This window comes from Saccopteryx leptura, chromosome 1 (assembly GCF_036850995.1).
Source record: "Saccopteryx leptura isolate mSacLep1 chromosome 1, mSacLep1_pri_phased_curated, whole genome shotgun sequence".
Taxonomy (NCBI): Eukaryota; Metazoa; Chordata; class Mammalia; order Chiroptera; family Emballonuridae; genus Saccopteryx; species Saccopteryx leptura.
The window spans coordinates 63,582,073-63,607,256 of NC_089503.1; the positions used below are offsets into that span (position 1 = coordinate 63,582,073).

The following is a 25,184-nucleotide window of genomic DNA, read 5'->3' on the forward strand; positions in this document are numbered from 1 at the left end:
CATTCCTAAAGATCTTGGGGTTTTTTTTGGTACTGTCTTACTTCAGCCTGAACTTCCTTATCATTTTTTAAAAATCAGATCCCCTGGCAATTCTTATTTGTCTTTTTGGATTATTAAAGACATTATAAACAAATTACTTTTCCCATATTAAAAAGAAAACATGACTGGAAACATTGAGAGACTGGAAACGGGGTTAAACCAATTCCCAAGTCCTTATCAAATACAGTATCAATCAAGGAAAAGATGTTTTGGAATTTAAAAATAGGTCTATTTAAATAGGGAAAAAGAGGAAAAAACCCCAAACTAACCAATATAAAGTCATAATAACTATTTACATTTTACAGTCTTTAACTAAGCACATAAAACTGTACTATTTAATATATTTCTCCATCAATTTTTTGTGAAATTCAGATTGTACAGTATCATTGACGAATCTTTTGTCTTTCTTCTGATAATATACACCTGTGCATAGTTCTTGAAAACATCATCATTCCACCTTCTTTTAACTTTGAAGTTGGCCTGAGGCTGGGCCAGTGAGATTAAGGAGGAGGTTCCTGCCCAGACTGTTTTCCATACAGATCCTTTCTTCTTGTTTCCTCCTGGCTTGCTCTTCAGCTGTTTCTTTTTAAATTTTTTTCTAGTTCTGCAAGAAGAGCTGCACTATCGACATTCTCCTCTTCAAAATCTTCACCTTTGTTGGTCAAATAAGTTTGTAAATATGATATATATGTTTGCTTGCTTGTGACTTATATTGGGTGTGGGGGACAGGCTATAAGCAGGCCAGGTCGTTGTAGCCTGAGGTTTGGTTTTGGGACTAAGCTTTTCCCCACACCCTTGACTGATTGTATGATCTGGGTGGTGCACTCTCATGAGGAATCCAATTATGCCTTGGATAAGTGACTTTGTATCGGGGACTTCCTTGTTTGTATATTGGATTAAGGGATTTTGGTTTTCTACACTATAAAGTGGGACAGACCAGGAGCTTGGACACACAGTTCCTGCTATCACAATTGCAGGGGCTTCCCTGATCCCTGGCCCTTCATGGGAAGAGCTGGTTTTCTGCTTTTCCCTTGTCTTCTTTTGTGGTTTGCCTGTCTTGGTGAGACACCAATAAATAGGATGGCCCCCCATCCTCTGACTCCGCCATTTCTTTATCGTCTGCCCGAATCCAATGGGAACCTGCATGTGAATGGCCACGATGGCGGCTCCTGGCCTTACAACCTTCCTCACCTGTTAGAGGATCATCTGCATCATGGTTGGAAGCAGGAATCTGGTCTAACCAAGCCTTTGACGCTGAAGAGGAGGTCGTATGTTCTCAAGTTGTTGAACGATCTCTATTTTTTTCTCTTGTAGCAGCTCTCTTTCTCTCTTCCAACTGTCTTCTGAAGTTATAGTTCCGAACCTCTTCAAAGGCATCCTGAGTAGTCTGTCTACATTTTATCTTTGTATGAGAGGGTAGGACTCTACTTGAATATTGCTTTGAGAGTTGGCTCAAATCACCTTCTCCTTTTCTTCTCCTATCTCTTGCAGGTTCAAAAGTTGGCTAAGCTGCTGTTGTCATCTTTTATGTTTGGCTGAGGTCCAATTCAGCAACCTCTGGAGACCACACTGACACCATAATGACCCTTGGCTCCCAGGAAATTCTCTTTATTTTTCTTTCAACTGAAAATGTCTTAATTTTGTTTTCATTTCTGAAGGATATAGACTTCTGGGTTGATAGCCCCCCCCCCTCCTTCTATTAATTTCAAGTGTGTTTTCCTTTGTCACATAGAATATTGTTATAATACGGGCTTTTAAATCTGTGTCTAATAATTTCAACATCTGGGGTTATGTTGGGGTTGACATCTGTACTTTCCCTTGAGACTGGTTACATTTTGATGATTCTCTATATGCTGAGAAATTCTGGATTATTCCTGAATGTTGTGATTTTCTCTTGTCTTGACTCTGGGTTCTGTTATAATCTTCTGAAGAATGTTGATCATTTTGTTTTTGCAGGCAATCAACGTGGTTAGGTTCAGATCGCAAGTTTTGATTCTCCTTCTGGGTATGGTAGTACAAATCTCAACTTAATTTTTTTTTTAATTTTAATAGGGTGACATTAATCAATCTCAACTTAGTTTTTAAAACCTTTGCTATGCTAGTTTGGGACTGTCCCACACTTCAAACTGGAAGTCCTAAGTTCTTTTTCAGAGTCTTCATTTCTTTCCTAAATTTACAATCTCTTCAGTCATTATCAACACTCCCTCCCTCCACACAAAGATTAAAGCAATAAACACAATCATTTAAAGTCTTTGTATGCTAGCTCAAAAATCTAGATTTACTTTGGTTTGTATGAACTGAGTTCTCTCAACTATGGGTCAACTTTTATAGTTTCTTCATGTGTCTAGCAGTTTCTCATTGTTTACTAAGTATCTTGGGTGATAACGTTTATAGGAATTTCCTTCATGGGAAAGCCATGAAAACTGGACCCACTCAGTGTGGGCCCTTTCTTTTAAGAGCCATTACTTTTACAGTTTCTGCCTGCTTTTTGATTGCTCTTAAGTGCCTTCAAACAGTGTTTGTGTGTCTGTGTGTTCTGTCCAGAGCTTATAATTATTACAGTATGTTTAGTATCACGAAGCAACTCCACTAGCACCAGAAACTATATCGTCTTTCTGTACTGAAGAAGACTTCCTTTCCATCCTCCATCGCCCCTTGGAATTCTTCTGCAAAAAACATTTTAACTTATTTCTTCCAAAAGTCCCCCTGAGATCCTGCTCATCAGCCTCTGGCTCCAACACCCACACAAGTGAAAACAAAGCCAAGGAGAAAAGCACGGTGTGGCCAAGGCCCTACAATAAAGGGGCTTCCCCAGCTGTAGAGAAGTTCTATCACCTTTACTTTGTTTTCCTCACAACATATATTTGGTCCAATATTTATTATGTGCCTCCTAGGTGCCCTGGGTCTTCAAAGGACAGTAACACATTAATATAAAAATCCGTAATATGAAGCAGAAAGTTCCAAGTGCTGTGAGAGAGATAATAAAAAAGTGCTATGGGAACGCAGAGGAGAAATGCATTCGAGCTCATAAGATTAAGAGAGGTTTTACAGAAGAGGTGGGGGTGCACAGAGTGGGCCCTAAGTGCTAATTCAAGCAGAGACATTTATATATTTGTTCTCTGTTGCTTTAGCAATATCATGGGACTAGAAGTGGTGGCAACTGTTGATATTATATAAGGCCTTCTACTTAAAGTGCGAACTGCAGACAACTTAAATGACATCATATGCTGTTTGGCAGAAAGGCAGGATCCCGGGACCTACCCCAGGCCTACTCAGTCAGAATCAGCATTTCGACAAGATCCTTGAGTATTTCATACGCACACTGAATTCTGAGAGGTGTTCATACACAGCACATTGACCTTCACTAGAACTGTGGCTGTAAGAACTCTTGCACCTTCTCTATTTCCGGGAAATCATCTGTGTAGCAGGATGGAGTGGGACACAGGAAAACAACAGCTTACATGTACTGAGCATCTACTGCTGGGTACTCGATATATGTTATGTTGTTTTATGCCCATTAGTAATAAGCCTTTGAATTAATTATTTCTATTTAGCATACAAGGACATTGAAGGTTAACAAGGTTAACTAAGTGGCCCAAGATCACAAGGACAGTGGCAGAACCTGAATTTGAACTCCTATCTGTCTGATTCCAAAGCCTGTAATCTATGTTTCATTATCACACACTGCCTGCCTCTGGCCTGTGACTCAGGAGGGATGAGGGGCTGCTTATGGTTCTGCCACTAACTAATTCAGTGACCTTGGTTAATTCCTTCTACCTTTTTAGAACTCACCTCTCCATCTATAAGTTGATGGAGGCTGAACTAGTGAAAATTCACAAACAAATAAATCAAATGGGTATTTAAGGTATCATTCATTAAGTCTGAGTGCTGGGAGCCTCTGTTGGGTGATGGTAAATGACTCAAAAAACCAGCACCAATGTAGCACAGGGCAGCTAGAGGAAAGGTTACAGGACCAGAAATGAGGAGACCTGGGTTCTAGTCCTATCTCTGTCACGTATCAGTTGTGAGCCTCTGTTCTGTCACCTATGAAAGGGAGGTAAAAACTTTAATGCAGGCATCCCCAAACTACAGCCCGTGGGCCGCATGTGGCCCCCTGAAACCATTTATCCGGCCTCCCGCTGCACTTCCGGAAGGGGTACGTACCTCTTTCATTGGTGCTCAGTGAGAGGAGCACTGTATGTGGTGGCCCTCCAATGGTCTGAGGGACAGTGAACTGGCCCCATGTGTAAAAAGTTTGGGGACGCCTGCTTTAATGGCTATCTCTCATCAGTGTGTTCTAATGGTTCAGGTGAGATTATGCATAAAAATATTCTGTGTAGTGATATATTAACACAGCCGGTCCTCTAATTGCCTTAATTTTCGTAACACACATTAGCTATATATAAATAAATTAATGAAAGAGCATGATTTGCTGGCCATGGTAGCAACTGGGAACTAGCTTTGGCAAATCCCAGCAGCTCCGTGCTTTTGTTTATCCTAACAGTGGGGGAAAAGGTAATAAAACTATGCGCGGGCTCTGCACCTGTGGGTGAGCTGGCAATGTTAGCTCAACAGAGGCCATTCTTCTCCAGCAGGGAGTCCTTGCTCTGGGCTCTGCTGTGAGGATGGAGTTTCCTATCTGTGTTATCATCCAGTATGCCAGCCACTAGCCACACGCGGCTTCCTGAGCACTTGAAATGTTACTAGTGCAGTTGAGGAACTTAATTTTAAACTTCATTCAATTTTGATTAATTTCAATTTAATTAGCCACATGTGGACAGTGGCACCATATAGAACAGTGCAGCTCGACAGAAAAGCTGAAATACGGACTTGTTCAATAACGTTAAGGTTCTATAGCTACCGTCTTAAGGCTAACAAGTAAACTGACGTATCCTTTTCAATTCTGAAACTCTAGCCCAATGTGACATTTTCCCCCCAAATTAAATAAAAAATTCGTATAGCATGATTTTTGATAAGAGGAGGTTTCTCTGGAATCTAATACAGATGATAGCAACAAAATGTGACGGTTCCCCACACAAAACCATGTTTCCTTTTATGAGTATATACTTTATCCCCTGGAAAGATAGAATAATGGACTCCCTTGTCTTTAAAGTGAAAGAACAGAGGCTGAAAAGCACTGGGCCCTGTCAGCGGTCACGCCACCCACCGCCGTCCTTGCAGTCTCACCTGGCATTTTCTGCTCTCCGGCTGATGCACTGGTGCAAGTAGAGATACTCTTGAGGTGCACTGGTGGACAAGGGGGGCTGCGCATGGTTGGCCATGGGGGGCTCGAATGTGAACAAGGTGGGCTGGCTGGAGTGCGACGGGGCTGAGGATTTTCGTTCTCGGAGGAGGTGCTGACTGGCGCTGCTGAGCTCGGCTGGAGAGGAGCGGGGACCGTGACTGGCCGAGGCGATGTTTCTCAGGGAGTCTGTGAAAACGAGAAAGGGCTCTGTGAATGAAAAAGGGAAGACAGGTATCTCTCTTCCACAGTGGGCTATCAGAGGAAGAACTTCCAAGAGCAGTGGCAACGGCCCAGGGCAGCTTTCCCTCCCTTTCACCTACCGGTTCCGTCCCCTCCAGAGAGGAGGGCTGGGGTGTGCTGGCCCTCTGGTCGGGGCGGAGATGCTCTAGACCTCTGCACTGCCCCTGCAGTTGCCTGGCAGCCATTCTCTATCACACTGGGGCAGCATCTGCCCCATTTCCAGGAGGTATGGCTCCCTGTGGTCTGGGAATAGGACTGACACTCAACCAAGGCCAGCCTCAGGAGCAGTACCCCTGCCTGCCTTCTCTTTGGTGGCTCTGCTGTCCTCACCTCCCTCAAAGCTAAGGCTGAGGCTGTTCTGTTAAATAAAGTCTTGTTGAAGACTCACTAATCAAGACCCTGGACTGTGCCTTACTATATTAATGATAAAAGCACAAACGTATTTCGAGCTGTTCCTTAAGACTAGTCCCAGCTCCTTCTGCCTGACCTTCCGACTCCTCTGAGGATGGCGATGTCCCCCACACCCCAACTCTTGTACCTACCACTCTCTATCCATTGGCCTTTTTTCCCCCTCAATTCTTATCCTAAGCTCTCATCTGTTGTGTTAGACAGGAAGTGAAGAATTAAAGACAGATAATAGCTTGGAGTGCTACACCACCCCTAGCCAAGGGCATTATTTATTTGGCTGGCTCTCTGAGCTTGGTTTGAATTCTTAGCATAACACACAAGGCCTTTCCCAGTCTGACCTGCTTCCTGCTTTTCTCCTCCCGTACAGAAGGCATATGGAAGCTTCATCAGCCCCTGAACACACCAGCCTCTTTTAGGAGTCTTTGTTTTGGCTTATGCTGTTCCTTCCACCTGGATTTCACTTCTACTCTCCTGGCACTCACATGCAGACTCTGAGACCCGGCATGGATATCGTGTTCTCTCTGAGACCTTCCTGGACCTTGTCCTTGTTCTGGGTGCCAAGAGCACTTGGCCCGTGCTTCATTATATCCGCTGTCACTCTGCTGCCTTGCCTAGCCCAGGGGTTTCTAAGAACAGTGACTGATGTCGTTAACGGCCTCAGCATTTACCTAAGAGGCCAGGTACAAAGGAAGTTCTCAGTCTCTGTTTGCAGAATGGGCAAACGTATTCATTCAGCAATAATAATTCTAACTGTGAAACTTCTTGCAAAAAAGAAATAAAGGTTTAAAGATGTAATTTCTGGTGGCGTGACAGCTAGTAGGGGACCATGTTTTAGTGGTGACGGTGGCTTTCTAGGGTTAGTCAAATCATTTCAGCGGTGACCTAGTTCTGTTTCCACTGCCTGTCCTCTGACCTCGCTCAGTCTGTACCCTTCTCAAGGCCCTAGGCAGGACTGCCACTCCTCAAAGCTCCACAGCCTTAATTATTCTCCAGTCGTTTCTGCTACTAGACAGGACAACTCAGCCAGCGTACAACAGAAAAAGCCAAGGGCCTCTGGGGAAAACTGTTCCACTGACAGCTGTATTGACCTCCAAAATGAATTCCCATTACAGGTCTCATAGTGAACTGGACATGTGTTAACAGAATCAATGGCTTCATCAGTCCATTAGAGTTGCAAGATGAAATCTCTAATGGCTGGGAGAGAGGGCACACGCTAGGGCACAGAGCAGCCATGGCGCCAGGGATGAAAACAAGCTGCTTCCTGACAAGACACAAGTAGGTGCAGAGGGGAGACCTTGGGGGAACTCTGCCTCCACAGTGATCCTTTTGGCCTCCTCTCCCTCTGCCCGCCTCTTCAATGAACACTTCCCTCTTCAGAGCTCTGCCCCACACCCTGCTCCAGCTTCCCTCTCATTCAGGAGAATCTCCTGTCCGCTTTCACAGCTTCGGGGACCACCTGTGTGACGACAACTCTCAAGTCCTAACCTCTCGTTCAGTTCCCTTCCCCGGCTCCCTGTCATCCGTCCCTCCATCCGCTGGGTCTCTCCTCTCAGATGACCCACAAGCAGGTCAAGGTCCACAGTCCCACTGTGGTTGAATCCACAATCTCAACCTCAGTGAAGTTTGTCTCCATCACCGTCCAACCGGTTCTCCAAGCCAGACTCCCAGACGTTATCTGTGACTCTCTCCCGTTTTTCAATAACTGCCTCTTGTCATGACGTCTCTGTCCTGCTTCAAATTCTTCAGCAGATTCCTGTTATCCTCAAGATGACTTAGAAAGCTCTCTCTCTTTTTAAAACCACTTTCCTGTTTATTTCTTCCACATTCTTACCAGTACCTCCTTGCATTTCAAAGAGCATTTCAGGAAAAGACTAACCTCTCTCTCTCATCACTCCATACTGAGTGATTCAGCAGAGAGTCTGTTTCTTCTATAACACTTGATGCCAGCATCAATCCTAGTGCGTGACACAACTCCACAGATGTGTGCTGATTAAATAAATGAAGTATACAGGATAGTAAGCCATACTCCCCCAGACACTCATTAATTCCTCATTGTCCAGGTTCCCGAGCATGTTGAAGGGCCATTTTGTCACAACGTGCCACCTACCTTGTCACCAAGACAGCCTTCCTGCTCCCTAGGCTGAGTGCTGGGCTGTGGGCCTGTGTACAAAGGAATGCTATGTCCTCCCCTCTAGGGCCCTCTGCCCCCACTCAGGCTAAGGAATCAAATTTGTGACCCAGCCTATTTACCTGTAGACATAGAGAAGTCACTTCACCTCTCCTAGTCTTGGTTTCCTTATTTACAAATTGACCTAGGGTCGTTGTAAGGATGAAAAGCACTCAGAGTCTAGAAAACGCTGCATGTTGTAAATACCCACAACATGTTCCGGTCACTTCTGTATCCCTTGTGGGGAATACTCAGCGTGTGGTCGGTGTTCAATACATATCTCTGAATAAACAAAAAAATTTTCCCTGGCACAAAAATCCAAATATACTTGTTTCTTATGGTCAAAATCAGAGAAGTTTTTTAAGGTCTGCTAATAAGATGACCCTAGTTAGGTTATAAGTTGGGCCCACAGACACTCAGAACTCCATCATCCTACCAGCGTGAAGTCATGTCCATGAAACCAGTCAGCTCCATGATGATTTGAAGCCCAGCAAAGTCCTTTCAAAGCTGGCTTGGCACAACACTTTGCCAGAACCCCACTTCTGCTTGCAACTTTCAGAGATTTCTACCTGAATTTCTGGGATTATTCCTTGGTGCCTATACTGGGTTGAATAGTGTCCCTTCCCCCCCCCCCAACTCCTGTCTACCTGGCATCTCAAGAATGTGACTTTAATTGAAAATAGGGTCTTCAGGATGTAATTAGTTAAGAGGAGGCCATACTGGATTAAGGTGGGTCCTAATCCAATGACTGGTGTCCCTATAAGAAGAAAAAACAGAGACTCAGAGACACACAGAGAGAACATCACATAATGACAGAGGCAGAGCCTGGATAAACAAAATGCAATAATAGATCCATACCCTGGAATATTACTCAGCCGCAGAAACGAACGGAATACCGACACCTGCTGCAACATGGATGTCTTCAAAACACTACGCTAAGTGAAAGAAGCCAGCGATAAAACACTACAGACTGTATGGTTTTATTTATGTGAAATGTTTAGAATAGGCAAATCCTTAAAGAGAGAAGAAAGTAGATTGGTTGGTTGCCTGAGGGCTGGGAATGGAGAGTGACTGCTAATGAGTATAATGTTTCTTTTTGGGGTGATGAGAATTTTCTAAAATTAGACTATAGTGATGGTTGCACAACTGTGTGTGAACATACTGACCCACTTTAAATGGGTGAATTCTGTGGTATGGGAAAAAGATTCTAGTAAATTTATAAACACACACACACACGCAGTTTGACAGGTCCTCAAAAAGTTAAACATAGTTACTATATGATCCAGCAATTCTATACACACACACACACACACACACACACACACACACCCAGGAGAAAGAACACATATGTCCACACAAAAACTTGTACATGAATGTTCACAATAGCATTACTTGTAATAGCCAGAAGTAGAAACAACCCAAATGCCCATAAACTGATCAATCAATAACTAAAATGTGGGATATCTACAATGGAATATTATTCAGCAATAAAAAGAACAAAGTATGAATACATGTTATAACATGTACAAACCTTGGAAATATTATGCGAGGTAAAGAGAAACTAGATTTCGTTTATATGAATTGTCCAGTATTGGTAAATATATCAAATCATAGATCAGTGGTTGCCTAGGGCTAGGGTGAGAATGGGGAATGGGAAGTGATTGTTAATGAGTATGAGATTTCTTTTTGGGTTGATAAAAATGTTCCAGAATTAGATTGTGGGAGTGACTGCATAACCCAGTGAATATAAAAATCATGGGCTTACATACTTTTTTTTCTTTTTAAAAATTATAAAATTAAATTTAACAGGGTGATATTGATTAATAAGAGTACACAGATTTCAGGTAAACAATTCTATAGCATTTGAACTGTTGATTATGTTGTGTACTCATCACCCAAACTCAAATAATTTTCCATCACCTTATACAGTATTTGTCCCTCTTTACCTTCCCCCACTCACTCCCCCTGGTAACCACTTCACTTTTATCTATGTCCATGGGTCTCAGTTTTATATCCACCTATGCGTGAAATCATACAGTTCTTAGCTTTTTCTGATTTACTTATTTCACTCGGTATAATGTTCTCATTAATTGGGTATTATATTGTATGTGAATTTAGAAAACACATACACATGCATAAATCCTTTGCAAAATACGAAGTGTTAAGTGTATGCAGGAGATTAACAGTAGTCTAATCCATTTTTATTTCCTTGTCGAAGAGAAAACTGAACACAGTAAATAAATGCTAAGTCCTTACTAAAGTAGATTAAGAGGCATTTTCCCTTTCCTACCATCAGTTCCCTGTATGTCTTCCAACCCCACTGTTCAGGGCTTCACCCCATAATCATAGCAAGGCAGTGGGAACTCAGCAAAACAAAATAGCAAGAATGCATGGTTTGCGGCAAAAAGACCCAAGTTGTTTGAAACTCCACCTCTCAGTGACTGGTCCTCACGTACCTGACAGGAGCCAGGAGACCAGGAACCCAGCCCTAGCTCTGCCGCTCACTGGCTGTGACACTGTGGACAGGGCTCTCTCCCGGTTGTGGTGTGCTCTCCAGTCGGGAGGACGAGCCCTGGCGGGCCTGCTGGCCTGTCTCACTAGCCTGTCCTCAAAGACGAATGGGATAAGAGTGCAGACAGATACCAATCCCTTGCAGAAAGCACTCAGAGGGTTTGTTATTCTTGTGTGGGTACCTCCTGAGGAAAGGAAAGAAGGTTAACAGTGGAGGAAAACAGTGAGCGATGTGTAGCTGAGGCAGGTCAGTTACCAGGAGTGAAGAAAATGGATGCTTCCAGACTTCTGGCCTTGGCTTCTATCTCCAAGTCTAGACTAAAGATAATGCCAGAAAATGCTTGAGTCAATTTGTTTTCTTTTAAACAGGGCTTTGTTTTTCCTCTTCTTCCTGGCTTCTTTTTAGGGCCCTACGGAATCACTCCCCTTCCTTTCCACAATCACCCCTGGGAAGCCTGCCCAGCACACCAACACTCCTCCCACCTTCTTGCAAAACTCTAGAACAGGAAAGCGCTGAAGGATTTCAGTAGAGGAGCCCAGCCCAGCTATCAACTGGCTAGTGATAACAGGAGCAGGAAAGGGGCGGGTGGCGGGACTTTCTGGAAAAGATGACTGGCCAAATAATGACTGGTTCCCTGATCTCAATGTCTTCTTTATCCCCCTCTCCCCGGCCCCAGTTCCCCTTGCCCCAAGCCTCCGTGGGTCTCAGAACCTATAAAGTGGTGGGCAAAAATGCATGCCAGACCCAGGATGGGTTCCAAGCTGGGCTCTGTGAACTCCCAGCTCTGTGGCCTTGGGACAGGTTACACACACCTCCATGACCCTCCCTTGCTCAGCAGAAAGAACACACACTTTGCAGGGCTGCTGCGAGGACTGGGCATCATTTATGTAAAGCAGTAAGTGTAGTAACCCACCATTCTTACTGCTCCTATTCCTGGAGCATACATGGAACTATCAAGACCTTGTAACTGGCCAAGAGGAATAGAGTTTCTTTCTAAACTAGACTGGACACTGGAAAGGTAATTGTTGTCACTGTTTTAGTCACAGCTATGCCCTGTGTAGGTGGTACATGAAGAACGAGTGGGACCAAAAAGGACAAACTGACTATAGTAATCACAGCTGTCATACTAAGCATCCACCATGGATCTCCCGTCTAGTTACCCCATGAGCTAGATATTTATTTATTTATCTTTGGATGAAGAAACTGCAGCACAACAAAAGGGAAATTGAAGCTCAGAGAAGTCATAATGAGCTCTGAAGTCACACAGCTAGAAGATAGCAGAGCTTAGGTCTGAAATCAGATCTCACTATCTTCAAAGCCAAATCTTTCCACCTGTGTAGAGAAAGAGTTTCCACAAGATCCCTACGAGGGCTGGTACTGACGTCTGGAAGGCAGAGTCAAATGACAGAATGAGGGTCTAGGCAGAGCTCTGTTGCCAGCTGGCTGAGTGACCCGAGGCATGCCATTTCACCTTCGTGAGCCTCTATTATCTCTTTATAAAAAGAAGAACTTGCGGCCCTGGCCGGTTGGCTCAGTGGTAGAGCGTCGGCCTGGCGTGCAGAAGTCCTGGGTTCGATTCCCGGCCAGGGCACACAGGAGAAGCGCCCATCTGCTTCTCCGCCCCTCCCCCTCTCCTTCCTCTCTGTCTCTCTCTTCCCCTCCCGCAGCGAGGCTCCATTGGAGCAACGATGGCCTGGGCTCTGGGGATGGCTCCTTGGCCCCTGCCCCAGGCGCTAGAGTGGCTCTGATGGCAACAGAGCGACGCCCTGGAGGGGCAGAGCATTGCTCCCTGGTGGGCAAAGCATTGCCCCCTGGTGGGCGTGCCGGGTGGATCCCAGTCGGGCGCATGCGGGAGTCTGTCTGACTGTCTCTCTCCGTTTCCAGCTTCAGAAAAATACAAAAAAAAAAAAGAACTTGCATTAGATCATGGGTATACATCAAAGCCATCTTTGGAAAACTTAAGAGAGCTGCTCCTCGTAAAACCTCACGAGTCATGTTTACACAGAGATTGAGACTAAGATCCACTGGTTTGATTTTTAACAACCACTGGTTTTTAGCTCCAAGGTAGAGGTAAAAGGGTTAGGGTCAACTAAAATATCAAGGGCAAAGCGAGCTCAGAAAGCCAAATGAAAGAACAAATTCTTCCAAAAAGCTTTCTCTGTATCATCAGAATTTTAAACTGGAAACCATCCATGTTCTTGCCGGCCCTTCGTATCATCTGACTGCAGCCAACTCTCAGGGAGCAATATGTAACAGAAAGAGCCCTGACATGGGTTTGGAAAAATGGGAATCCAGGTCCTGAAACTGTTTTACCACAGGGCCTTGGGAACGACCTTTAATTTCTTTGCACCTCATTTCCATGCTGTCAAATGACAAAGCGAACACCCACTTCCAAGGTTCTTTGAAGAGCCTACTCGATGCAAGATGGGTAAACCATGACTATGAAATGCTTGAGAAATAGTTGTTGGCTTGATACTTGTTCATTCCATGCTCTATCTCTAGTAAGGGAATGGTGTAAAGTTCTAAGGGTGGGTTCTAATGGGGAGAAGATGATTGATGAAATAATACTTAAAACACTATACAGGTATAGTATTCTGTAGGGGGAGCAGTCCCTGTAGAAGCTAATTGAAAAACAAGGATCACACACTTGCAGTTAATATTGTGCTTGGCCAATAGTAAATATTTAATGCATGTTAGCATTTGTCATAAATTTTATCCATCTCCTCTATTAGGACCACATTGGAAATTTAACCTCTGGTTACTACAAGTGCCTCTTCTTTACGTATGTGTATACGGTACTTTTTTTGTTATGTATTTGTTAGAATAGTTCTACCATATTTCATTTGTTTTTGTCCTATACTGTCTGTATCTCCCATTAAAAGTTAAAAACTTAATAAAAACAAACAAAACCCCCCCACAAAAATAAAACAACCAAGGATCAGATGGGTGAATTTTAAAAACAAGAGCATGCTGACAGGTGCTGAAAGGAAAACTGCATCAACAGAACCAGGTCGTTTTAACTCACAGTCACATGCCTGCAATTATTTAAGAAGGAAAAATACCTCTAAATCCTCTGGCACACATCATCATTATAGGAGTTATTCATCCAGTTAAGGCCAAACAACAAAATGGCTTCACTTTACAAAATAAATCACACAATACGGCAAGGGGAAGAGACGCCAGAGTCCAGCTGCTCATTGATCACTGCTGTCTTCCCCAGCCCCCAGATCTTTCCTTTACAGCTGGAGACACTGTGGCCCAGAAACGGAGGCTACTTGTCCAAGGCCACAGAGTGCAGTGGGTCAGACGTGAACCTTGGGATTTGAATTCAGATTTCCTAGTCTGGGGCTTCTTCTGTTGTACCAAAAGAAGAGAGATGCATCAATGGGAATAAAGATGTATTCTCCAAAATGCATGGGGTGGGAGGGGGGTGGTGATCAAGTCAGGAGATCGGGCTGGCAGGCCTGTTATTTTGTTAGGAGTTTATAATGTCATGCACATTTGCATGCTAAATAAATAGTTGCTGGATCAAACTACTAAAGACTAGCATAAATAATTCCCTAAGTTCAAAAATGTAAGTCTCCCAGTGTTTATAAAAACTATAAAGCACAGAAATAAAAAAGGGGAGGCGGAGTCAGGCAGTAACATGAGATCCCATGAGACCTTTTAGAGACTATGCTTCCCCACCCCCACTCCAAGAAAGGATCTGAGAAAGAACACCAGCCCAGAGCTCTGAGAGCCGGGTCAGAATATCCTGACCTTGACACATACGATCTCTCGGTATACTTTAGCAGAAATCAATTTTGCGAAGGGCATAGGGGAAAGAGAGTGAGAGGCTGTCGTTTAGAGGCATGTCATGGTCCCTGGTCACACATCCTTACATAACCTCTTTTGCCCTGGGACATCTCATTTTAGAGATGGGAATCTAAGGCCCAGAGCCAATTCCATGCGCTCAGTAAGGTCTCTAGATAGAATGGATCATGCCTTCCTCTAAATCTTTCCTAGTACTTCATTTTACTGTTTATTTCATGTTGGGAATTCACAGATCTGTCATGCAAAACTAGCTTGTGTGCTGTGAGAAGTCAGGATCTAGACCAACTCTGTTCTCTGTGCCTTGTAAATTTCTAGATTAAAACAAGAAGGTATTCTATAAACACAGCATGGCAGTAAATGTTGTCAGAATCCTTACATCCTTAGGTCGGGAGACTGAATGAATAGCTCCAAATATAAACTGTTCTTTAGGGTGAAAGGAACTGTTGTTAGTTGTAAGGCTTTCTGGGCCATATATAGTTGTTTGGGACAGCCAGTCTATAGTTAGCCACGCATGGTCCTGCTCATTTTAGAGAGAGAATGTTATGAGCTCTGATCTCACCCTACCTACCACACCTACAGCATACCTCACGTGTGACAGACCTTCCTCTTGGGGGGTTGGGGTGCTTCCCTTTGAGTTAATTTATATTTAGAATGAAGCACTCTAGTTATTTTCTTAGTCATGAGCTCTGATTATGGACACTAGACTAGGAGCTGCAGCCCCATCAAAACGGGTAGAACTTGACTTTGCTCTGTGAGCTTATATTGCAGCTGGAAAGAGCAAATTTATATTCAGGCCCTGACCGGTTGGCTCAGTGGTAGAGCGTCGGCCCAGCATGTGGAAGTCCCAGGTTCAATTCCTGGTCAGGGCACACAGGAAAAGCGCCCATCTGCTTCTCTACCCCTTCCCCCCATCTCTCTCTCTAGTCTCCTCCCTCAGCCATGGCTCAAATGGTTCAAGCAAAGGTGGCCCTGGGTACTGAGGATGGTTCCATGGCCTCACCTAAGGTGCTAAAATAGCTCAGTTGGTGAGCAACAGAACAGTGGCCCAGATGGGCAGAGCACTGCCTGGTACAGGGGCTTGCTAGGTGGATCCGGCTGGGGTGCATGCAAGAGTCTGTCTCTGCCTCCCCACCTCTCATTTAATTAAAAAAAATTTATATTCAGAAAAGCACTTCTCCCTTTTCCCAAGAAACCTGGGGACCCATTAGTATTCCCATAGGAATCAGTCCATCTAGTGGGCTCCATAAGCTCCCATGTAAATGATGCATTTGACCCTTGTGACCTTTCCACAGCAATATACCACTGCATTTTTAAGCTAACCACTTTTAATGAGGTGAGCTCCTCCCTACTATTACAGTAAGTTTCACTAAGAGGTAATTGACGATCAGTGTGAAACACAGTGTCAGACATTACAATGGTGGGAGCTTATCAAGAGTCATTAGCAGTGGCAATAATCACAGGAACAATACCTGAAACCGCTCTAGCTGGACAGTGAGGCGGGGATTCGAAAAGCTCCAGCCCACCTTGGCATTACAAGGTCTGCAGCATTGTCTGAAGTGGAACTCTGGCTTCAGGACAGGCAGTGTGTTATTGGGGAAAGGAACATAGATTTGGAAATCTGAATCTCAGCTTACTAGCTGTGGGACCTAGAGATGGCATTTGAATCTAAGAGTAATAATTTGTAAAATTTGTAAAATAGCTACCTGTGAGTTGTCCCTAGGGAGTAAAGGAATGCCCTAGGCCCTGCATGTCAGTGCTCCATCACGGGAGGTTACCTGGAGCACTTAAACTCCATGTTCACAAACTTTCAGGGTTTGATCAGAGCCAGGATAGGTCCCGGAGGATGCAATGGACTCCACAGGTCTTTGCAGGGCAGGGAGCCCCTCAGGACCCAACTTTCTAGTTTGCTTTGGTACCAATAAATACAAAAAATGTCTGCTAGATTATGACAGAGAGTGGACTGAATCTATGGATCAATCTGGGAAGAACTGCCATATTAACAATCTTGAATGTTCCACTTTACAACATAATACATCGCTCCATTTGCTGGGTCTTCTTTAATTTCTTCCAGCAATATTTGTCACTTTCTGCTTAGTGATTTTGTGTGTTTTCTTAAATTGATTTCATAGTATTTTATTTTTTGATGCTATTGTATAAGAAATTAAAAAAACATTTTCTGATCGTAGGCTGCTCTCAACACCTTGGACATTTATAATAGCCTAAAGGTTGTCAACGCAGTGATCTTTACAGATTCATTTAATACATGAAAAGACTAAGACTCAAAAATAAAATGATTTACTCAATGTTCCAGAGCTCTTAGGAAACGCCCAAACCAGGATTTAAACTCAAGTTTTTTTCACACAGTATTGAGAGCTCATTCTATTAGGCAGTCAGTCATGTGTGAGGTAGATGAGAAACATATACTTGTAAGATACAAGAACTACACAAATATCCAGTGGAATTAAAAAACGAAACCATTTAAGTATGACTAATAAAGAAGCCAAGATCTGGCCTTGGCTGGGTAGCTCAGTTGGTTAGAGCGCTGTCCTGTTACACCAGGGTTGCAGGTGGATCCCTGGTCAGGACATATGCAAGGATCAACCAATAAGAGAATAAACGAGTGGAACAACAACAACAAAAAAATCAATGTTTCATTCTCTCTCTCTCTCTCTCTCTCTCAAATCAATAAAAAGAAAACCAAGACCCAGGATGATCTTTCTTGATCACCCAACCCGAATAGTTTTCTAGTCACTCATCGCATTACCTTGTCTTATTTTCATCAAAGTACTTATTGTTACCATTTAAACATTTTTATTTTTGATCCACTTTTCCCCTCTACATTATAAGCTTCTTTCAGAGTTCGAACCTTACATCTCCCATTCATCACTGATGCTTTAGTGTGGTGGCTATAAAACTGTGCCACTCAGACTTCCTGCTATGGAGAGCATGATGGATGACCACTACCGGCCACTGGCCCTCTGCACCCCCTAACTTCCCATGGGCTGTTTCCATCCAGTGACAAAGAATGGCAGGAATACTAATACAGGCCTGTTCCTACGAGACACAGGACTCCTTTAATGGGAGCCCTGGGGCCCGAGAACTTCCACTGACCTGGCTGAAACCGTCTCACCATGCATCGCAGTCCTTCCTCCCTCCTCCCCTCCTTCACGGTTGTCAGACCTGCATTCCACGAAGGCTTTCTGCCTTCAATTATTTCTCACAGGTGTTTCATCCAATAAATCTCTAGCACGTGTAAACTCATCTTGACAGCTGCTTCTCACAGAACCTGAACCAGTTTAGTTCTAAAATAGTTCCTGATGAACAAATGGTTGGCCCAGGTTCATACTGCAGGTGAACCACAGACCCAGAATCAGAACTCAGGTCTCTGTTCCCTCCAGGCATCTCCAAACTATGGCCAGCGGGCCAAGGCCATTTATCCGGCCCCCCGCCGCGCACTTCCGGAAGGGGCACCTCTTTCATTGGTGGTCAGTGAGAGGAGCACTGTATGTGGCGGTCCTCCAACGGTCTGAGGGACAGTGAACTGGCCCCCTGTGTAAAAAGTTTGGGGACCCCTGCCTCAGTCCAAAGCCTTTCCCACTCAAATTACCCATCATTTGAGAAATATGCTCTTGGTGCCTTTGTCCAAAGAGCCACTGCTCTCATGAATCTGAGAGGAAAATCTGTCCACCAGTGGCCAGGCCCCACAGCTGACCTCCCAGCCCTGTTTATAACCATGTGGACTCTGGTGGGTATGAAAACATCTGTCCTAGATTCAGAGAAAACTGAAGCTATGTCTTAGGTCAACAGAGGAAAGCTGGCTTAGGCTGCAATTAAAGGCAGCAAGAACTCTGTGTGATGCCCTCTTAAAGGGTTGGAGGGAGAGCAGCCACACAGAGGAGGTTATCACAAAGGAGTCTTTCTCAGGTCTTTGTGCATGAACTCAAGTTCCTGTACAGGTGCTGTGACTGCTTGAGGCAAGGAACTATGTCTGGAGTTTCAGGGTATAGCTTAATAGTTACAAGCATGAATTTTAAAAAAATAGATTTTAGCGAGAAGACAGTGAAAGAGAGAGAAGGGGGAGGGAGGAGTCGGAAGCATAAACTCGTAGTAGTTGCTTCTCATGTGTGCCTTGACTGGGCAAGCCCAGAATTTTGAACCAGTGACCTCAGCATTCCAGGTCAATGAGAAACATGAATTCTGGAGCTAGACTGTCCAGATTTAAATCCCAGCTCCTTTACATTTAGTTGTAGGAAAGTTATTGAAATGTTTGTGCTTCAGTTTTCTCATCTGTAAAATGGAAATGATAACAGGTATTTATCTCATAGGATTATTTCAGTCAAGATCTGAAAAATACTTAGGATACTGCCTCACTCACAGCGTTATGTATATGTTAGCTTTTATTACCAGTAACACATTTAAAAAGTCAACTTTGTTTTTGAGCACCTCAACAATTCATGTGTAACGCATCTCAAATCAGGAAAGTCAGCAATATTTATTTGATAAAATATTATTCACACAGTAAAATCGTTTTTGAGTTTGGGCAAAATAGAGACAGGGGTGTTTAAGATGCTCCAGTTCTGGGGAGATAAGAACAGGATGGTATAGACACTCAAAGGGCTGTGGTGAAGAGGCGGCAGTGGCAACCTACTAGCCATACATTTAACAGATATTTAATGTGTGCTTATCATGTACCAAACACTCTACTCTATACCGTAAGTAAATTCTTATGTAGTCTTCATAATCATTTTGTGAAAAACGTGCTGTTTCTATTTTACTGATGCAGAAACTGAGGCTCAGCAAAGTAAACTAACTTAGCCAAGACCCTTTCAGATCGAACTCATCAGTGTTGTGGGTTCATGTATTTACAGGATTCCAAGACCTGTGCTCTTTGTGCTAAATTAATTTATATAAAAGCACTTTATAAACATATATAAAAGCACTTTATAAATCATATGGCCTTATTATACAAATGCCAGAAGGTACCATCATCGATGTCATGTGTGTGTGTGTGTGTGTGTGTGTGTGTGTGTGTGTGTAAAAGCACTTTATAAATCATATGGCCTTATTATACAAATGCCAGAAGGTACCATCATCGATGTCACCTGAACACTAGCTAAAAGTAAAAAAAACCTGGGTTTCATTTCTATCCTTGCCAGTTAGCTATATGATCTTGAGCAAAATTAGCTCTCCTTTCTTCACCTCCGGATACTCTGTCATTTGAGGAGTTTGGAACTAAACACTCTCTAAGGGCCCTTCCAGATCTAATATCCTAGAATTTTCTCATGCTATGAAATCTACTCCTTTCTCTGTCCTAGTTGTTTGGTTAATATGATTCATCAGCCTGACCAGGTGGTGGCGCAGTGGATAGAGCATTGGACGGGGATGTGGAAGGACCCAGGTTCGAGACCCCCGAGGTCGCCAGCTTGAGCGTGGGCTCATCTGGCTTGAGCAAAAAGCTCACCAGCTTGGACTCAGGGTCGCTGGCTCCAGCAAGTTACTCAGTCTGCTGAAGGCCCGTGGTCAAGGCACATATGAGAAAGCAATCTTAATGAACAACCAGGAAGTCGCAACGCGCAAAGAAAAACTAATGATTGATGTTTCTCATCTCTCCGTTCCTGTCTGTCTGTCCCTGTCTATCCCTCTCTCCGACTCTCTGTCTCTGTAAAAAAAAAAAAAAAAAAAAAAGATTCATCAGCCATGAAGAGTTTGTTCATTGAACTCATCCACAAAAGGGTGAGAATGTGGGGGAAAAAAGTGAACAACAAACGTTAGCTATGTAAAATCAAGTGAGGTCATTGCCATACCCTATCTCTTCAGCCTACTTAGTCCATCATCCATTTTTGGGGTTTTTTTTTTTTTTTTTTTGTATTTTTCCAAGTTGGAAACGAGGAGGCAGTCAGACAGACTCCCGCATGCGCCTGACCGGGATCCACTCTGCATGCCCACCAGGGGGTGATGCTCTGCCCATCTTGGGGCGTCGCTCTGCTGCAGTCAGAGCCATTCTAGTGCCTGAGGCAGAGGCCACAGTGCCATCCCCAGCGCCCGGGCCATCTTTGCTCCAATGGAGCCTTGGCTGCAGGAGGGGAAGAGAGAGACAGAGAGGAAGGAGAGGGGGAGGGGTGGAGAAGCAGATGGGCGCCTCTCCTGTGTGCCCTGGCCGGGAATCAAACTCGGGACTCCTGCACACCTGGCCGACGCTCTACCACTGAGCCAACCGGCCAGGGCCATCATCCATTTTTGAGGGTTTTTTCTTTTTTGTTTTTTTTTTCATTGTACTTTATACCATTGTTTCAATATACAAGAATTTTAGACCCTATGTCCTATGAATAAGGTTAGAATATTTTTTGAAGCTTCTTTTTTCCCCTTCAACAGTGACTATCTTAAACCAACAATATTTGGAAAAAAAGTTGGAATTCTTTAAATTATAATTTTGTATAACTAGTTCCAAAGTTACAACCAAACACTGTAGTTATGCCATTCATTTGAATATCCATTGGGCAGGCTATGGTGTGCCGCTGCTAATGGGGTGATAGAATGGTGAGTCATGCTCACCCTCAGTCTCTCCCACATCTCTGCCCCTCCACAGCCTCTGCACTCTCGCCCCCATGAGTCATTTCCAGTTCCCTGTGCCGCTGGGAACTTCATTAGCAGCCCACGGAGAAAGCAAGAGAAACCTGAATTTTGAGATGATCAATGTATTAATAACGTGCTTGTGGTAACCATTTCACAATGTATAAATATATCAAACCATCACATGTACACTTTAAATACATACAGTTTTGTCAATTATACCTTGATAAAATTGGGGAAATCTATATTTCCATTTATGTAAAAAAAAAAGGCGGGGGACCTAAATTCACTGAGAGAATCTTGTATTGACCAAATTATCCCAAGTTGATCAAAACTTCAATGTCTATCGCTGGCCAGAGGACCTTGATATTGAAGTTAAATTCAGAAATTAAAAAGAAAAAGTTTTTAATTTTTTTTTATGTGATTTTTTAATTTTATGTGATAGACATATCCTGGTGCAGAGCCAGGCAGGATCAGTTAAAAGCAGGTAAATCTTGGTGAAAACTGAGGCGGCTAGGGCTTAGAACTAGACACAGGGGAGGTAGACGGTCACTAAGCAGAATTCCAAGGGTCAGCTGGTGGACAGAGCATAAACTAGAGAACATGGCGAGTCTCCAAGTTCACTGAGAGCCGGGCCCATCTTTCCTGCTCTTGTCTGGCACTTGTCCCCAGAACAGGGCCTGGCTAAAACAGGTGCTCGCTGTGCTGACCGAGAACACGGAAGCAGAAACTGGCATCACCTAGAAACGTGGGCAGGAGAGCCCAGGAGGAGGAGGAAGCATGGTTAGGGAAAGCAGAAGCAGATTTTCTTCAGAAATACAGGCAGACAGGAGTCACCACTGGGCGGTGGGGCTCCAGCCACTGGCTTAAGGGTTTGTTTGGGTAACACTGTGGCCTCTAAGAGGGGCCAAATAAAAGCAGGACAAGGTCCAGCCCTAGGTGGTATTTGAGACCATAGCTAGGCTAATAGGGAGATGACTCAAGAACAAGAAAAAAGTAGGCAAAATCCCAGGGCTGAGCCTAGCTCACATATAAGCTTAGGGCCAAAATTGAGCAAAAAAGACAAAGGATCCCAGAGCACTGACTTTATCCAGGTGCAGGGTGGGCCTGAACCTGAAGGAAGAGTTTACCTCTGGTCCTGAGTACAGAAGCAGAGGCTTTGGACTAGGTGCTCCTGACACCAACATAACCCCTTTTTACACTTAATGATCGGTGACCTAGCCGGCCAGAAATGGAAACAGGCAACGGATAAAGCTTATCTTACTGCACATAACAGTGCAACATGATACAAGCTGGTGCTTGGTTTTCGAACTCCACGTGTATGATGCACTGAATACTACCTAAGTTTGTCCAAATGCTTTTTGTCTCTTGTACATGATTTATAAACGCCCTGCATAGCGTAAAAGGTTGTTTGAATGAGCCTACAAGTTCCAAAGATATCTAAGACAACCTCAACAGCATTTTCATAGATAATACAGGCTACTAAGTGGCAATCACCCTGAGCATCGCGAATCTGACTACAATCACTGGATCTATAATCTTCACACACATCAGGGTAGTTAATTCTTTCGTGGACTGGCACAAAATTTCTGGTGAACCAGTATAGACCAGTAGTTGAAAAACAATGCTCCAGATCATTGTTTCCCAGATTTTTCCATTTTATGGATGCGTTAAAACACTGCCTCTTTATTTGTTTATGCAATTTTAAAAAATGTCACCCAGAGCTAACAATTTCAATTATGTACATATGGAAAGTCTATTCTTACTATGACTCATTTCACACACACTCGAACACTTCAACATGTGCACTGATACAAAGAGAAACTAAAAAAAGGGAAGTTTTTAAATCTGACTACATTTAACTTTATGAAAACTGGACTACTTCTTCTTCTTTTTCATGTTTTCCACTTTTTGTTGTGGTCTGAGGAAGACTTTCGTAGCTCAGCACTGGTCTGCGGGTCCCTGTTTTGAAATGTCTACAGCCGATCAGCACTTTGATTCACATTGTGTTCCAGCCCTCCCAGGCTATGCTGGGAGAGGGGGCGTGGCCGGCCTGTGGGGTCCGCACTCTCCCCTGCAACACTCAGAGCAGCTCCCTCCTACCTGTTTCATACATTGAATCCAGTGTAAGATTTGGTTAACAAACAATGCAAAAAAAAAAAAAAAAAAAAAAAAAGATTGAAAATCACTGTTTTGGTCCCTAAGTTCCTAGTTTACTGTTGAAGAAAACTGGGATCTACAAAATGAATCAGTGGCAAAACCGAAATTAAAGACCAGAACTTAGAGCCACAGTTCAAATCCTAGAGAGAGAGATGACCATACCGCCTGATTTTGTAGAGTTCAGAGTCTCATGTAGGGCTGTACGTGCCTGGATGTGTAATGATGGTCAAGATCGCCAGAGGTCCAAAATGACCCTACCACTTAATTCAAAGACCTAATTTTGCCATTAGCCCAAAATTAGGACCTGGGCTTTGGAATCTGGTCTGGGACCAGTGCAACAATGTTTTTTATTTATTTTTCTTTTTTTAATTTTTCTTCACTGGAGATAATCAGAAGCAGTCAAAAAACAAAAGTGGGGGGGGGGATGTTTGGGAGCTATCCAAAGCTGCTGGTGTTAAGGAGTTGGAATGAGACACATCTTCAACAGTCTGTGGATTTGGCAGGTAACACTAGACTCAGTCTGTGCTGGCTGGCTGGGGTAGTGACGGGGAGTGTCTGGTACAGAGGGAAAGCAGGAAGAGGATCAAGGCTTAGGACAAAGGGAAGACGGTCAGGTTTCTTCTCTGTTTCCTTTTCCTCCTCCAGAGAGTCTGTACTTCCCTGCATATCAGGACTGTAGCCTGTTCCAGGACAATGCAGAAGCGTCTGTGGGAATTTTACGGAGTTCACATCCCTACTCAAAGCCTAGTATCAGGGTGACCAGACCCAGCTGAAGACAAAAAACAACAACAACAAAACAAAACAAAAGAAAAACAAAACAACAACAAAAACCCAACAACAAACAAACAGAAGATTGAGGAGGAAGGCCTGATATTTCAGGGTTATTTAGAATAACATTTTTATTTTTCTAAAATGGCATGAGGATTCCAGATCTGGCTGGAGACTGGTCTGGATGTTTATTTTCCTCATTGTCTCAGTGGAAAAAGGGTGGGTGATTCAGACAGCAGCCTCCGCCTCTGGGCTGGGGCCCGCGTCTGTCTCCACTCTGCTCTTTGCTCCTCCAGGGACCGGTGTCAGCTTGGGGAGATGCTGCACATTACCTCCCACATCTGCTCTTAGCTTCCAACAAGGGTCCCCCAAGGGGCTGAGAGCTCTCAGATCAGTTTTTAAAAAGCAAAAGGCAGGGGAGGAAAAAAGAAAGAAGGTCCTCCCAGGGATGAGAGGAGAGAAAGGACAAGGTCTCCAAGAAAGGCCCCTTTCCTCCCCACCCTCCTCCACTCCCAGCTTCTCCCCGGGCTCTCCCGCTCACTGCGTCAGGGAAGGGCCAGGTCACCAGAAGGCATCCGAGTGGACTGCCTGGCTCCATCACAGCCCTGCCTGCTGTCAGAAATCCAGCTGGAAGAAGGGGGTTCTGACCTTTAAGCACCAATCATTCTCTCTGGGGAGGAAGTAGCTGTTTGAAGACCTCCAATAACATTCTTCTACTGGAGGCTGAAGATTTCCTCCAAAGCATTCCTATGGATATTGCTCGATCCCAGATGGGACCCAGGAATTAAAATAACTCTGCAGTGGAGTTACTCAGGAGACTCGTGGATTTCTAGAAGTTTAAATATTTACACAATGTTTAAGAGGGGGAGAACAGCCTCACCAAAAATTTTAGGACAGAAGAGGTGAGGAAGAGATAAAGGCTGGAACTCTGAGAAGTCAGACACGGGACTGCTGTGAAACTCGTGCCGGGGCGTTCGAGAAGGGGAAGGGCTAGAATAATAGGACACGGAGGAGGCTCTGGCCTTCCTTCAAAATCTTCAAGAGTTATAACCAGGGCTCTGGTGACCAAAAGTTCCTGAGCTCTAGTTCCTAGTTTGTGGCTGCCCTAAGGTGGGTCATGTTATCCTGCTAATTTAGTCTTCAGAGATTAATGCTAATGTATAGACAGCACTTAAACTCCCACATGGTCAGTCCTCCATGATTTATAAAGCTCTTGCTTCTCCTTGCAGGCTCTCCTGTGACTTACGAGCAGCCTCGGCCTG

At 44.0% G+C, this 25,184-nt stretch overlaps 1 protein-coding gene and 1 pseudogene across 1 annotated transcript in view; both read right to left on the reverse strand.

Annotated features, from left to right (window-relative positions):
- Positions 1–25,184, reverse strand: part of GAB2 (GRB2 associated binding protein 2) — a 210,288-nt gene that overhangs the window by 24,152 nt on the left and 160,952 nt on the right. The window contains exon 3 of the mRNA XM_066369456.1: positions 5,227–5,470. Within this exon, the coding sequence (XP_066225553.1) occupies positions 5,227–5,470 (244 nt within the window). The remainder of the gene's footprint in view (positions 1–5,226; positions 5,471–25,184) is intronic.
- LOC136395172 (spliceosome-associated protein CWC15 homolog) lies at positions 371–1,625 on the reverse strand (annotated as a pseudogene).